The sequence below is a fragment of the Thamnophis elegans genome, chromosome 9, assembly GCF_009769535.1.
Source record: "Thamnophis elegans isolate rThaEle1 chromosome 9, rThaEle1.pri, whole genome shotgun sequence".
NCBI classification, from domain to species: Eukaryota; Metazoa; Chordata; class Lepidosauria; order Squamata; family Colubridae; genus Thamnophis; species Thamnophis elegans.
The window spans coordinates 67,952,471-67,968,833 of record NC_045549.1 but is presented as its reverse complement, the minus strand read 5'-3'; the positions used below and the strand labels follow the sequence as shown (position 1 = coordinate 67,968,833).

Genomic DNA, 16,363 nt, shown 5'->3' with positions numbered 1-16,363 from the left:
CCCCCCCCCCCGGTCAAGGGTGTCCCTCTTTTCCAATCTGAAAATCTGGTCACCTTATACTAGTGATTTAAATCGTGGTTTAAATCAAGTTGATTTAAATCAACTCCACCCTAGAAACAAGCGAAGAAAGCAAAGTCAATGGCCCACTGTTTATATTTTAACATTTGCTGAAGTCCGAACTATCCAGATCTTATAATAGCCAATGTTATCATGAGTTCCTGAGATTCTAGGTAGCAGCAAGGCTGCTGTTCTTATCTTTAACCACGAGAGCTCAGCCTGACATAAATATGGATTTGATGAGTCATGTGCAAGAACGTATTCCTGGAGAGTTGGGCGAAAACTGAATTCCGAAGAGGGCAGGAGTATAAAGAGGAAGGAATTTAATGGTCAAGGTTCATTAGCAAAGGCCCAGCCTTAAATATATTCAGTGTTCAATTGTAGAAATCATCAGTAGCATATTGTTGTTCATTTATATAGAATAGAATAGAATTTTATTATTTGTATGCTGCCCTTCTCCGGGAGGACTCAGGGCGGCGAACAATTCAAGGGGGAAAAGGGGGAACATAAAAAACAAAATACAAATAATAAAAGTAAACAACAGTCGCACAACCATACATGTCGAGAGGGGAGGGAACTCATCACCCCCAGTCCTGCCGGCAAAGCCAGGTTTTGACGGCTTTTCGGAAGGCCTGGAGAGAGGTGAGGGTCCGAATCCCTGCTGGGAGTTCATTCCAGAGGGCCGGAGCTGCCACAGAGAAGGCCCTCCCCCGGGTAATAGCCAGGTGGCATTGGCTGGTAGATGGCACCCGGAGGAGGCCAACCCTGTGAGATCTTTTTTTCTTTCATCTCTCTCTCACTTTTTCTTTCTTTTTTTCTTTATTTCTTTCTTCCTTTCTTTCTCTTTCTCTCTGTGTGAGTGTGTGTGTGTGTGTGTCTCAGTGGTGGGTTTCAAAAAATTTTGGAACCTCTTCTGTAGGTGTGGCCTGCTTTCTGGTGGAACCTCTTCTAACCGGTTCGGTAGATTTGACGAACCGGTTCTACCGAACTGGCGCGAACTGGTAGGAACCCACCTCTGGTACAGGGTATTAAGGGACTATGTATAAGCCGTGTCTAAAAGTGCGCATCAGTGTTTCCATGAAGTAGTATGCAATGTTGAACTATCTGGTAATTTTTAATATTAGATCAATGATTGAAAATAATTTTAGCAGATCTCTGTGAAGTCTGTTATAAAACCCTCAACAGAATACAAAACTGTTGAAAGCAAAATGGCATTTAACAAAGATGGGTGGAATGAAATCTTTAGCATTAAATCCCATTACAAATGTAAAAGATTTAGAAGCCAGAAACAAAGGGGGAGGAAAAGAATGTGAATAATACTGAATATTTACTAAAAGACAACATACTACTTGCTGATAGATCCAGAACATATCAGGGATATTTACTCAACTCTTTAAAGCATAATAATTTATTGCACCACATTTAACAAGAACTTGCTTGCCAGCTATTTCTTAAGCATGGCTGCATTCAATTCTAGTGAGAACTGATTTCCTCTCCTAGTAGTATCCAATGTTGTCTGGATAAATATACCATTAGGAGGTAAAAAAAGTAAATGGAAACAATACCATTTTTTTTTAAAAGCCAGAACTATTATTTGATTCCAAAACAAAGGCTCCCATGACACTAATTTTATAAGATTTCATCTAAAGGTTTAGCTTAACAACTGTATACCTAACAAGGCATGTATGAGCATGTTAAATCTCTAGAGCAGAGAGGCAGCTGTCAATTGGGAAAAGAAATGTAAAGCGGGTTGTATAAGGTTTCCAAGCATACTTTTTCCATAATTGTGTTTTTCAAAGATGTGTCGATACTTTTAAAAGCTTTTAACCTCAGAATCATCTACCTAAGAGTCAGCCTTTGTCTAGTTTTTACCAAGAAAGTTTTTGTTTTTCAGTTGATTTGCGTGGCACAGCAGATTGCCGCGTGTCAGCTGTTTTACTCACAGGCGCTGACATAGAAGGTAAGTTTTGAAGCTTAAAAAGGTCATTTTTTTATTGCTGCACGGGCACAAAGCACGCACTCACCAAACTGGTTGTTAAACCGGTTGCATCCCACCACTGCATTTAACTATATACATATATACACCTTTGGTACATATTGATATAACCTTATTTATTTATGTACTAGCTGATAACAGGCCGTTACCCAAGTATTTATTTATCATAATCCTGTATTAGACAGGAACAGCCCTGATTTCAGCAACAATTAGATTAGTTACAAATGTTTTTCCCTGTACCCCCAGAAGCGTCAAATGATACCACTTTGTCTGGCTAGCCGATCCATGATCATGTGGTATGCTTTTTTCTGATCTTGATTTAGAAGCGGCTTCTTGTCCGCGATATTTGCACTTAGTTGCTCGACGTTGTAGTTCTTTTCTGGTATTTCTAATGTTGGATTCCCCTCCCCCCCCCAGTTACCAGAAGGAGCCTCCTTGTGGAGTACTGTGAAGCTGTTACCATGGCAACTCCACTGCACTGTACAGTAGAAGCCATTTGAAGGCACAACAGGCTGTATCTTAACAGAACACATACCCCAAGAGGTGTTAGGGGTGTCTTACCCCCACAATATTTGTTTCCAGAGAGTAAGTCATCTTACTCAATTTCAAGTTTGGTTGAAATTGTTCGAGGCATTCCAGAGTTATGCTGGAACATACACACAGAGTCATGTATATATGTATGTGTATGTATGTGTGTGTATATATTATTTATTTGTTTATTTGTTTATTTATATAGAAAAATAGAAGATAGATTATTATTTAATGTAAAGTGGTCCAATGAAGTCAGATTATGATGTCACATGAGATACAATCTACATTTCTAAACAACTGGTAGTTGGTTCCACATCAAGAAAAATTCTTTATAAAAAGAGAAAGAATGGTATGACAAAATTATTTGCATACCTTGGAAATTAGATGCCGAACAGAGGCACAGTCTATTTACCTTTAGCAAATGATTTGATATGCTCAGTCAACTGTGACTATGTAGGCTATTCACTCCTACTATGCTATTATTAAAACGTAACTCAAGACATGGATTATTTATACTTAAGGTGTCTGAGTAGTTCACAAATGTTTTACATCATGCATACATTTTCTCTCTTGCGATGTCAGTTTTGCATTCTGGGAATAAGATCTGCAGACAATTAAAATGGGTGATTCTATTGCAGTCTCAGCTGTTAAGAGGAATGTTCTTGGTTGAAAATTCTAGAAAACGTCATTGTGTACAGCTTTCAAGGGGGAATACAGGTAGTCCTTGACTTGCAACTGTCCATTTAGTGTCCTTCAAAGTTACAACAGCACTGAAAAAAGTGACATGACCATTTTTCAGCCTTGCAACCATTGCAGCATGGTCACATGACCAAAATTTGGATGCTTGGCAATTGACTCATATTTATGACCATTACAGTATCCCGGGGTCATGTGATCAACTTTTTTGACCTTCTGACAAGCAAAGGGGAAGCAAGATTCACTTAACAACTGTGTTCCTAACGTAACAGCTGCAGTGTTTCACCCAGCAGCTGTGTCAAGAAAGGTCATAAAATGGGGCAAAATTAGTTTAACAACTGTCTCACTTAGTAGCAGAAATTCTGGCCTCAATTGTGATTATAAGGTCAAGGACTACCTGTACAGAGTTGGAGGGCCAAAGAAAAAAAAATCTAAGATGCTATTTCACATACTTCCCGACCAGTGGTGAAATTCAATTTTTTTTACTACTGGTTCTATGGGCGTGGCTTGGTGGGCGTGGTGTAGCTTGGTAGGCGTGCCTTGGTGGGAGTGGCAGGGGAAGGATACTGCAAAATCTCCATTCCAACCCCACTCTGGGGCCAGCCACCTACCGCCCACTTTTTTGTAAAATTTGTTTTTTAATTTTAATTGAACAAAAACACAAAAAAAGAATAATCCTTCATTACATCTTGTAGAATGAGAGTGAGAGAAATACAGTAAATAGGTAGGGAGAGAGAAAGTAAGTAGGTAGATAGAGGGATGGCTGGATGGCTGGATGGCTGGATGGCTGGATGGCTGGATGATGGATGGATGGATGGATGGATGGATGGATGGATGGATAGATAGATAGACAGACAGACAGATAGATAGATATACAGTTGGTGGGTAGGGGGAGAGAGAGAGAGAGAGAGAGAGAGAGAGAGAGAGAGAGAGAGAGAGAGAGAGAGTAGGTAGGTAGGTAGGTAGATGTTTCCAGGTATATTTATCCATGTGCTGGAGAAGGAAATTGCTGACAATCTGCAGCACCTAAGACTTTGTTTCTGCTGGCATAGCACTTGATCAATCTAATTCTCATCAATTGCTCCAACTAAAGAGCTTTCCAAAAGGAAAAAAAAAGTTTTTGCATTCTGCAAACCGCCCAAAAAGAACCCATTTTTCACGAAAACGGGCCCATTTTTTTTTTCCAAAATAAAAAGCATGAATAGCCATGGGGGGGCTTGCAGAGTGTTCCTGGGAGGGGCAAAAACGAGCAAAAAAGTCCTGTTTTTTGTGAAAACGGGCCCATTTTTTGTTTAAAAAATTGCATGCATAGCCTTTAGGAAGTTTATAGTGTGCTGCTGGGGGCTGGAGGGAACAGAAAATGGCCCGTTTTTCGCTCATTTCTGCCCTCCCCAACCCCCAGGAGCTCTCTGAAATCCTCCATAAGGGTATGCATTTTGGTGAAGGGGGTGGGGCTTCGGGAGGCAAAAAATGCTGTATTCAGTGTATAAGATGCACCCAGATTTTCAGCCTTTTTTGAGGCAAAAAGGTGCATCTTATACTCCGAAAAATATGGGTAGTTCCCTCAATACTGTCAAACTATTCACTAAGTCTGCATTACTATTACCGTAATCTTCTCATCATCCCTATCACCCATCTCCTCCCACTTATGACTGTATGACTGCAATTTTGTTGCTTGTATCCTTACAATTTATATTATTTCCTAATATGATCTGATTGCCTATTTGTACCCTATGAATATCATTAAGTGTTGTACCTTATGATTCTTGATGAATATATTTATTATGTACCCTGAGAGCATCTGCACCAAAGACAAATTCCTTGTGTGTCCAATCACACTTGGCCAATAAAGAATTCAATTCAATTCAATTCTACTTGTAGCAGTTATGATAGGGAAGGGCTCTTTCTCTTCTCCCCCCCCCCACTTTGTATTGACTCCTAGTGATTATCTAGATTAGTCCCCACAATTTTATGACAAGGTTTTTTAAAGTGGGTTGTTTCTTGTTTCGCTCTTGGAACTCCACAAAAGCTGCAGCTTTTTAAATGTAAACTTTGCCTCTCTACATCTACCCTTCTTCATCTGGCACTGATTCTTGTCAAACTTGTTCTGGTCTTGGTCTCAATTCACATTTCTTCCATCCAGCTACTGCAAATGGGACTGGGAGACCAGCCAAGAGAGCTGCTCCCCAGCCTATGGTCTCTTTCATTAGGTTAGCTATGTTTTGTACCAAAGACATGGCTCAGCATGTCAGAGAAACAGGCTTATTACCTCACCTCCTTCTAGAAGCCTCCAGACGAAACTTTTTTTTAAAAAAAGAAATTAGCCTTGAACCCTATTAGCTATATTTCCCCCTGAATTCAGCAGAGAATGCCCAGTCGTTGGACTCAAATAGGGATTTCAATTCTTAAGAGTAAAACAAAAAAATCTAGGATTTTTTATTTATTTTTACATGGCTTTAACCTGATGGGAGGCCTTTCTTTCCCATCCCCAAAACAGGTAGCAGTAATCACAGGATTCTACCTCTGGGCATGGAAGATATTACTTACCTATGGAGTTTGGATTGTAGCCACATTAAACGTAGCTATGATTGCTCCCCTTGCTTTGATAATAAAGGGCAATTATTTATGCTCATATTGCTGTCAGATGTTGATCATAAATGAAGATAAACATAAGCAGTGCAACCAAATTGGTTAGAATAATGAATAATTTGGATTGGGCAACGTCTCTCAGAAATGTAGAACTTTAGGCCTGGGGAGGCCTATTGCGTGCCATTTTTAAATAAATTCTATTGGTTTCAGGTAGTTCTCAATTTACGACCACAATTGAGCCCAACATTTCTGTTGTTAAGTGAGACCATTTACAACCTTTCTTGCCACAGTTATTAAGTGAATCATTGCAGTTGTTAAGTTAGTAACACGGTTGTTAAGGGAATCTGGCTTCCCCACTGACTTTGCTTGTTAGAAGGTTGCAAAACGGGGCATTGCAACCGTCATATATATGAACCATTGGCCAAGCATCACGTGACCATGGGGATGCTGCAATGGTCGTAAGTGTGAAAAACAGTCATAAATCACTTTTTTCAACGCCATTATAACGTCAAATAGTCGCTTAATGAACTGTTTTAAGCCAAGGACCACCTGTACTTTATAAATGGGTAGTCCTTATGGCTATATTAAATAGAATATAATCTTGTGACTTCTTTAATATGTACCAAAAAAAAAAAAAGAATAATGGGATGAATTTCTTCTGTATAGCCTTGAAGGATTTCCAATGTATCAAACCACGATTGTTTTATAACAGAAAGTTCTTGCAATATTCTCAGATGCACCTCCTCTCATTTCTATTAAAACCCACTGAAAATAAGTGAAAAGTTACAAGGAATCAGTGTATCATAAATTGTCAGGAATCTGGAATCATTTCTAAATAAGGAGGACAGGGGTAAATTACAAACATGTTTAAAATGCCTTCAGGAAAGCTGTTAAAACCTGGCTATTCCGGCAGGCCTAGGGCTGTTGACCTTATTGTTAAGGTCCAGCCCCGATTAGAACGAATGTGTGTTGTGAATTTTAAACTATCCTTCTCTTGCTTTCCTTTCCTTTCTCTTTCCTTCTTTGTAAGCCGCCCGGAGTCCTTCGGGATTGGGCGGCATATAAATTTAATAAGTAATAATAATAATAATAAAATGCATATCTGAAATCAGCCTAAAACTAAGCTTTGCACTGGGATGAAACGTGACCCGTCAAAACCATGCTCGACTAAACCGCACCCGATTAAACCGTGTCGCTGACGTCATCAACAGGGCAACAACAGCCAGCACGGAGAAAGAAGGGCGCTTTAAATAGCGCTTTGAAAGCAAGCCGATTCAACTTAAGGTAAGGGTTAGGTTTAGGGTTAGGTTAAGGGTTAGGTTTAGGGTTAGGTTAAGGGTTAGGATTAGGTTTAGGGTTAGGTTAAGGGTTAGGTTTAGGTTTAGGTTAAGGGTTAGGATTAGGTTTAGGGTTAGGTTAAGGATTAGGTTTAGGGTTAGGTTTAGGGGGGTTAGGTTTAGGATTAGGTTTAGGGGGGTTTAGGGGGGTTTAGGGGGTTAGGTTTAGGGGGGTTAGGTTTAGGATTAGGTTTAGGTGTTAATTTTAGGTTTAGAGTTTACAGCGCGCTTCTGTCTCTGCGCTGTTGTCACCCTCTTGATGACATCAGCGGTGCGGTTTAGTCGGGCGCGGTTTTGTGGTGGAACCGGGATGAAACACTACATTTTCAGGAATGGGGGTTCCCCACCCACGAAACACACGCAGGTAGCCCAGCTTGTCCCCCAGAGCAAGTCCTCCCAGCCTGCCTTCAATCTCAAGTCGAGCTACAGGTAGTCGCCTGTAGCTCGACTTGATTACAATTGAGCCCACCATTTTTGTTGTTAAGTGAGACGTTTATTAAGCGAGCTTTGCCCCACTTTTTTGACCTTCCCGGCCACAGTTGTAAAGTGAATCACTGCGGTGGATAAGTTAAGTCACCTGGATGTTAATAGAATTCTTTGTTGGCCAAGTGTGATTGGACACACAAGGAATTTGCCTTTGGTGCAGATGCTCTCAGTGTACCTAAAAGACAAGATACGTTTCGTCACGAATCATAAAGTACAACACTTAATGATAGTCCTAGGGTGCAAATATGCAATTGAATCATATTAGGAAACAATCAATATAAATTGTAAGGATACAAGCAACAAAGTTACAGTCCTACAGTCATAAGTGGAGGAGATGGGTGATAGGAACGATGAGAAGGTTTAATAGTAATAGTAATGCTGACTTAGTAAATAGTTTGACAGTGTTGAGGGAATTATTTGTTTAGCAGAGTGATGGCATTGGGGCGGGGGGGGGGGGACTGTCCTTGTGTCTAGTTGTCTTGTTGTGCAGTGCTCTATAGTATTGTTTTGTGGGTAGAAGTTGAAACAATTTATGTCCAGGGTGTTGAGGGGTTTGTAGATATTTTCTCAGGTTCCACCACAAAACCGCAGACGACAAAATCGCGGTCGACGAAAGCGCGCATTTGACGTCATCACAGCGCGACGAAAACATCGCAGTGTGATCGAAAAATGTAAAAATAAAGCGAAAACCTTACCCTAACCCCCCCAAACCTAACCCTAAACCTAACCCTTAACCTAACCCTAAATCTAACCCTAAACCTAACCGTTAACGTAACGCTAAACCTAACGCTAACCCTTAACCTAACGCTAAATGTAACCCTAACGCTCTAAACCTAACCCTAACCCTTAACCTAACCCTAACCCTTACCTTTATGTGAATCGGCTTGCTTTAATTTAATTTTTATTTCAATTTTTAATTTTTTTCGTCGCGCTGTGATGACGTCAAATGCGCGCTTTCGTCGATCGCGCTTTTGTGGACCGCGGTTTTGACGGGTCACGATTTTCTCAGCCCTTTTTTTGACCTGTGCATAAGCGAATCTGGCTTCCCCACTGGGGTGTCAGACCGACCTTCCGGCCATCTTGGCTTGTCAGGAGGTCGCAAAAAGGGGACCCTGCAACCGTCATAAAGATGAACCGGCTGCCAAGCATCCGAACTCCGATTGGAATTCGGATGCTTGGCAACGGGTTCATCTTTACGACGGGGAAAATGGGGATCACGCTGCAAAGGTGAACCGCAGCCTTCAGTCACTTTGGTTCAGCGTCCTTGCCACTAAACGAACCGTCATACGTCGAGGACCGACAGCAATAAACCAACCAACGGTTCCCACCAACTCTCGTGGGGGAAGAAAAGGGGCCTTTCGTGCCCGTATCCTGAGGGCTTCTGCTGCCGCCGCCGGTTCTTTCAAAAGGGGAGAGACTTTCTCCTCAGCGCCCCCAAAAAAGAAGCCGGCCCAAACCGCCCCTCGCCTCACCACCAACCCGAGGACGGCGGCGCGCCTTCCCAGCCACGGACGGGCACCCATCCGCGGGGGTTTCCAGGGAGAAAACGCCCCACCTCCCGATTGTCCGGCCGACGACCGGCCTCCCTCCTTCCCCCCGGGGGGCTGAGGCAGGCCCCGCGGCCGGATCTACGTGTCGGTTCCCTTCCGCGGCGCGCGGGGCCGCAGCTGAGGCGGGCCCGGCGCCGCCAACCGACGAGGCGGAGGCGGAGGCAGGAGCGTCGAGGCTGCGCTTCCCCGCCCGGCCGTGTAGGGGGGGCCCGTCGGCCTCGGCGAGCGGGCGGCCTCTGGCCTCTGAGGAGCGGCAGGCGCCGCCTGACAACAGGCCGGCGGCGCCATGGAGGACATCAACTCCAACGTGAACGCCGACGCCGAAGTGCGGAAGCTGCAGGAGCTGGTGAAGAAGCTGGAGAAGCAGAACGAGCAGCTCCGCATCCGCAGCGCGGCCGGGGCGCCCGGCGGCAGCCCCAAGCGGCTCCTCAGCGGCGGCGGAGGAGGCGGAGGAGGGTCGGGCGCCTGCACGCCGCCGCCGCCGCCGCCGCTGCTCTTGACGCCCCCCGCCGCCCAGCTCTCGCCGTCCCCCTCGGCGTCGCCCCTGGGGCCCGACAGCCGCGGCCTCAACTCCAAGGCCGGGCCGCGGCGGCCTCCCGCGGACGGGGAGCGGGGCGCGGCGGTGCGGGGCGCCGCCGAGAAGAGCGGCCTGCTAGACGAGGTGGAGCCGCTGAGGCCCGACGAGCTGGAGCGGCTGGCCGGCTGCGAAGAGGACGAGACGGGCTGGTGAGGAGGAGGAGGAGGGCGGCTGGGGCCGATATGGCTGGGGGGGTAGCGCTGCGGGGAGGGAGGCCGCCACACCTGAACCGGGAAGGAAGGGAAGGAGATGGAGGGAAGGAAGGACGGACTTGGGTAGAAGGAAGGAGATAAATAGATGAAGGAAGGAAAGAAGAAAGGAAGAACATGGATAGAAGGAAAGAGATGAATAGATGAAGGTAGGAAGGACACATATAAAAGGAAGGAGGTGAAGGAAGGAAGGAAGGAAGGAAGGAAGGAAGGAAGGAAGGAAGGAAGGAAGGAAGGAAGGAGAGATGGGTAGAAGGAAAGAAAGAAGGAAGAACATGGATAGAAGGAAGGAGATGAGATGAATAGATGAACGAAGGAAGGAAGGAAGGAAGGAGATGGGTAGAAGGAAGGAGATAAATAGATGAAGGAAGGAAAGAAGGAAGGAAGAACATGGATAGAAGGAAAGAGATGAATAGATGAAGGTAGGAAGGACACATATAAAAGGAAGGAGGTGAATAAAGGAAGGAAGGAAGGAAGGAAGGAGATGAATAGATGTAGTAAAGAAGGAAGGAAGAACATGGATAGAAGGAAAGAGATGAATAGATGAAGGTAGGAAGGACATATAAAAGGAAGGAGGTGAATAAAGGAAGGAAGGAGATGGGTAGAAGGAAGGAGATGAATAGATGAATGAAGGAAAGAAGGAAGGAAGAACATGGATAGAAGGAAGGAGATGAATAGATGAAGGTAGGAAGGACACATATAAAAGGAAGGAGATGAAAAAAGGAAGGAAGGAGATTGGTAGAAGGAAGGAGATGAATAGATGAATGAAGGAAAGAAGGAAGGAAGAACATGGATAGAAGGAAGGAGATGAATAGATGAACGAAGGAAAGAAGGATGGGTATAAAAGAAAGGAGATAAATAGAGGAAGGAAGGAAGAAGAAAGATGGATAGAAAGAAGGAAATGAATAGATGAAGGAAGGAAAGAAGGAAGAAAGAACATGGATAGAAGGAAAGAGATGAATAGATGAAGTTAGGAAGGACACATATAAAAGGAAGGAGATGAATAAAGGAAAGAAGGAAGGAAGGAGATTAATAGATGATGGAAGGAAGCATAGGTATAAAAGAAAGGAGATAAATAGAGGAAGGAAGGAAGAAGAGAGATGGGTAGAAAGAAGGAAATGAATAGATGAAGGAAGGAAGGAAGAGCATGGATAGAAGGAAAGAGATGAATAGATGAAGGTAGAAAGGACACATATAAAAGGAAGGAGGTGAATAAAGGAAGGAAGGAAGGAGATTGGTAGAAGGAAGGAGATGAATAGATGAAGGAAGGAAAGAAAGAAGGAAGAGCATGGATAGAAGGAAAGAGATGAATAGATGAAGGTGGGAAGGACACATATAAAAAAGAGGTGAATAAAGGAAAGAAGGAGATGGGTAGAAAGGAGAATAGATGAAGGTAGGAAGGACAGGTATAAAAGGAAGGAGATAAATAGAGGAAGGAAGGACGGATAGAAAGAAGGAGATGAATAGAAGAAGGAAGGAAGGAAAGATCCTCCTACCTCAAATATTGGAAGACCCTTGAAGACTGGCTAACTCTAGGTATCCCTGTGGGGAGCAAGGTTCCCCAAAGCTGGGAATCTCCCTACAAGGGTTTTCCATAAGGAATCTCCCCACACCCTTTCCCTTCTTTGCACATGTGCTTAAGAGGAGCAAGAAAGATGGTTTGGGGAATATCCTTTGCTGGGCCTTGACACTCTCTTGTTAACTGGGAAAAGACACAATTGTGTTGGGTGATGCCTTGAATCGGCCTATTTCTACACTGGGGTTTGGAGAGGATGGGCTGCGCCTTTTCTCATTCCAATATCTCACACATATGAGTAATGGCAAATTCAGACCAGATGTTTAGAACTGGTGAGGTTTGTATGATCTAACTCTGGTTGGACAATTGGATGGGTTGGCTTGGGGTGAATTAGATCAGTGTTTTTTCAGTTCTGGGAGTTGAACTCTTAATGGTCTTTAAATTGCCAATTTTGAAAAAAGATTGAATTAGATCATTGTGTCCTTCAGTGTCTTTTTCTCTCAGCCTTAAAGTTGCTAGTTTAGGGACTTGCTGTGGGATTAGAATCCTATCTTGAAAAGAATCCTATCTCTTGAAAAGACACCAAAGTTGGGGGGGGAGGTGATGTTGCATTATAGAACAATACTTGAAAGGAATATAGAATGTGCCATAAAGTTCTGGAAAACACATCAGCAAGAAAAGCTAATAGTCAATAAGGTTTCTTGAATTCTCTCTCAATTCTCTTTCACCTTATATTTGCTTGTATATTGCCTTCTATACATAGTCTCTCTCACACACACACACAAATAACAAGGTACATTTCAATTATTTTACTATTATAGTGAGTCAGGGTGGATGTGTTCAGTAGTGCCACAATTAGATAATAGAATAAGAGATGGTATATTAAGGATGCATGATGTCATTTAATTGTGGTAGTTTAAATGAACAGATCAAGACTTCTCCACTTAAAATTGGGGTGTGGAGCGATTTTGTCCTTTTATAAGTATTATTTGTATGATTGAGTACTGTAAATGCTTCTCCTCCCTCCCATGCATTATATTTACTTCATTCTTGACAGGCAGAGCCCAAGTACATTTAAGTAATTAAAATATATATATTCAAGCATATATTTAAAAGCATGGGAACTTCTATCTCATTCATCTGCAGTGTGATTCATTAGGCTAATTTAATAATTGTGAACTCAACACAGGTAAACTCATTTTAAATTTATTTTTCTTTGATGGTACAATCATGTATGTACTTAACTCAGTATTCTCAAATAAGCAGAATAAAATTTCCGAGTATAAATATTATCCTGAGGTCATTAGCTGCTGAATTGGTTTAACTCTTTTCCACATGTTTGATTCATTTCACTATTCATTCTCTTCTCTGAAGCACAGCAAAACTTTATAAAAAGTGTCATTTTTCCCTCCACAGCCTGATGATATTTTGCTATTGAGCTATTTACACTCTCCTGTAGATAATTTCCAGTGTTTTGATAATGGAAAAAAAGTTGATGAACTATTTTCCAAAATGCATTATTTCCTTAATCAACTTTTCATCAATTCATGTTTAAATCAGTGAAGTTATTTTGACAATAATATGGCTGTGGCATGCTGTTTTATTGTTTTCATAGTCCAGCACAGCAGGGATGTCAAAAGTCAATTTCAATGAGGGCTGCATCATGGTTGTGTTTGACCTTAGGGGGTCGGGATGGGCGTGGCCAGGGTGGGTGTGGCCAGCTCGATGTCAACTCGTGTCGGATTGGGCTCCCGAGCTCCGTTTCAGCTGCAACGGCCTCCTGCCGCCCTCTGCCAGTGAAAATGGAGTTGGGGGTGCTTCCTGCGGCCTTCGTGAGCTGGGCTGGTTCTTCACTATTTCCAGGGCTGTATCTGGTCTGCGGGCCTTGAGTTTGACACCCCTGTGTCAATCCAACCTAGATAAATTAATAAATAAGAAGCAAGGTTATTTATCCAATTGAAAACTTTAAATATTGATATATACTGTGTCCGTTTAAAGTACACATAAAGGTTTCCCTGTCCAGTAATGTCCGACTCTAAGGGGTGGTGCTCACGTCTGTTTCTTAACTGAGACAGCGAGTGTTGTCCTGAGATGTTTCCATAGTCATCAAGACATTACACTGCAATGCAGAACATGCAGTGAAACACAGAACACTGTTACCTTCCCACCCAAGTGGTACCTGTTTATCTACTTACATTTACATGCTTTTGAACTGCTAGATGGGCAGGAGTTGAGGCAAGAATGGGTGCTCGCCCCATCACGTGGCGCTCAGGTCTCGAACTCAGATTCTTAGCCACTGAGCCATCACGTCCCCATAAAGTGTGCATATGAGGACCCAGCTTGTTGGGGGCAATAGGCTGACTCTGTAAAGTGCTTAGTGCATAAAGCACTGTAAAGCAGTATATAAGTCTTAAGTGCTATTGTTATATAGGTGTTAAATATGTGGAATTTATATTTCATTCATAACTAGTTACAATTGTAGAATGAATGACAAAAAGTTACAAATATAATGCAGAATACAGAATAGCAATTCTGTAGTAATTGTTTATGCCCACATTTTCAGTGAACAATGTATACAGTTCTTGTAATTCTTTTTCCTATGTTAGTTTTTCCCGACTCATTATTGAAATGTATAAGTGTTGCCTTGGAATAGACTCTTTGGAATAGCATGACTGATTTTGGGTTTTTTATTTTTCTAACCTAAGGTCCAACTAAAGACATTTTTATTAACTGAGACTTTAAACATATTTTTAAAACTGTTCGTTAAGTACCTGCCCATTCTATAGATGCTGAATGTGTTTCGTAAACTATCTGAAAACACTATTGAAGCTTTAGTGTCAATCCCTGAAATGTTTAAAGTATTAAAATACTTCAATATAATATTTTATCTTGCTGTTTATTTTACAAACAGTTTTCAATGCAAGTCAAATTATTTGGGCTTTCGGTGTATTTGTGTAAGCTTGATTTTAGAGTTCTACTGTTTGACTTTAACTTCCCCTTTTCGTAATGTCATCTTTCAGCTCCCATGCCTTCTTCACAAAGCAAAACTTCCCTGCATGTTGGAAGATTCTCTCTCTCTCTCTCTCTCTCTCTCTCTCTCTCTCTCTCTCTCCCTCCCTCCCTCCCTCCCTCCCTCCCTCCCTCCCTCCCTCTCTCTCTCTCTCTCTCTCTCTCACACACACACACACACACACACACGGAAAAATGGACAAGAGCTCCTTCTTAGTAAAGTTTCCTACCCATCCCACCTCAGTTTCCTAAACCATATCATTTCTGAGTGTTTCCTTACGCGCAGAAAAGGCTGGTGGGTATTTAAGAGGCTGTTTCGTTGTATGAACTCTTTTGACAGTTCCAACTAAGTTCCAACTAAGCAGTATAAAATAAAATAAAAACTTTGTAGTACGTTAATGAAGCTAAAAGCTATGTGATGGTTCCGGAATCAATTCCCCAAGAGCTGGATCTTTACAGCTCTCTAGAAGACTGGAGTATAAGTAGTGGGACTCTGATTGCATCCGAAAATCATGTGCCCCAGAGGGGAGCCCTACGAAGAGCACCTGCCTTTAGGTTCCCTTCCCTTGGTATCTGAAGATCCCATGAAGGCATTATCTGGGTTAAGTGGGCGCCTTCAATCAGGGAAAGGCAGTTTCTCAATTTCCAGCATGCTGAGAAAAAAATGCACTTAATAGAAAACTGTGTTGTCCTGTGCTTTTTGGTTAAAAAGAGCAATATACTGAAGTTCTAATTTGACTGTATATCCCTATGTAAAGTTTGTGTGTTTTAATTTCCACCAGGTTGTATATGTCACCAAAGAAGAAAGTGACTCCGGTGCAAAAATCAATGAGTCCGCTCGTTTGGTGCAGGCAAATACTGGATTATCCAACTCCAGACATTGAATGTGCTAAAAAGTCACTGATCCATAGGCTTGAACAAACCATGTCAGGTGAGCTTCTGAATTTTTTTTTAAGTTAACTTGCTTTAAACAGGTAGTATTTTAATAGACTATTTAAAAAAAATAGTTATGTTCCAGTGAAAGTTGGCCTGGTTCAAATCCAATTTACATTAATAGGAAAATTATTATATGCTTTCTTCTATTAAAAAAATTCAGGGGAGACAAGCGTCCAGCTATGTCATAGTTATTGTCTAATAAGTACACCAGCATGGCAAGCTGTTTTGCACAGTATCATTTTATTTTATATGAATTGGTATCTGAGAAATGGCATGTAAAATAATAATCCGCGATTATTTTTTGCAAAAAAAATGTTTCAGAAATATTAAATAACTGAAATGAGTGATGAGATTATCATTTTCTGAATTGTTATATTATCAAAATTTAATATTAGTGTTTGCTAAATTTAATTTAAAAATAAAAAAATATTAATGGGATTGTACTGTATAGAGCTTATGTTATTAACAAGGTGAAGAGATTTTTTTTAAAAAAAAAACTTATTCTACTTTGTACCCACTTTCTGTACCTCATATGGTATTAAAATCAGAAATGCAATTTTAAGTGTTGTGAAACAGTATATGAATTTTCTTTTCTGTTTTTTCACACAGCTCTCAAGAGACACAGCCTGTACAATAATCCATTCAACACTGTCAATTACACAAACTCCTACAGCCACAGTGCTGGCAGTCCCTACAGCACTAACTTCAATTCTCCTTCCCCTACACCATCGAAAGGTCCTTTAGTAAAACAGCTCATCTATCCTAACAACTCAGGTAAGAGCCTCAGATCTAAGAGGCACATGATAGACATGATGTCTGAATAATTATGAGTTGTAATCCTTATATTGCTTTGTACATTTCCTTCCTTCCTTTC

General features: G+C 41.9%; 1 protein-coding gene across 4 annotated transcripts in view; it reads left to right on the top strand.

Moving 5' to 3' along the window:
- Positions 1–9,451: 9,451 nt before the first annotated feature.
- Positions 9,452–16,363, top strand: part of SLAIN2 (SLAIN motif family member 2) — a 34,975-nt gene continuing 28,063 nt past the window's right edge. For 2 of the 4 annotated variants that reach the window (XM_032224009.1, XM_032224006.1), the window contains exons 1-3: positions 9,453–9,968; positions 15,336–15,484; positions 16,099–16,263. In XM_032224009.1, coding sequence (XP_032079900.1) covers positions 9,529–9,968; positions 15,336–15,484; positions 16,099–16,263 — 754 coding nt within the window. In that variant the 5' untranslated portion in view covers positions 9,453–9,528. Of the gene's footprint in view, positions 9,969–15,335; positions 15,485–16,098; positions 16,264–16,363 lie in introns of all 4 variants that reach the window. The other 2 variants (XM_032224008.1, XM_032224007.1) reach the window with 2 other exon arrangements.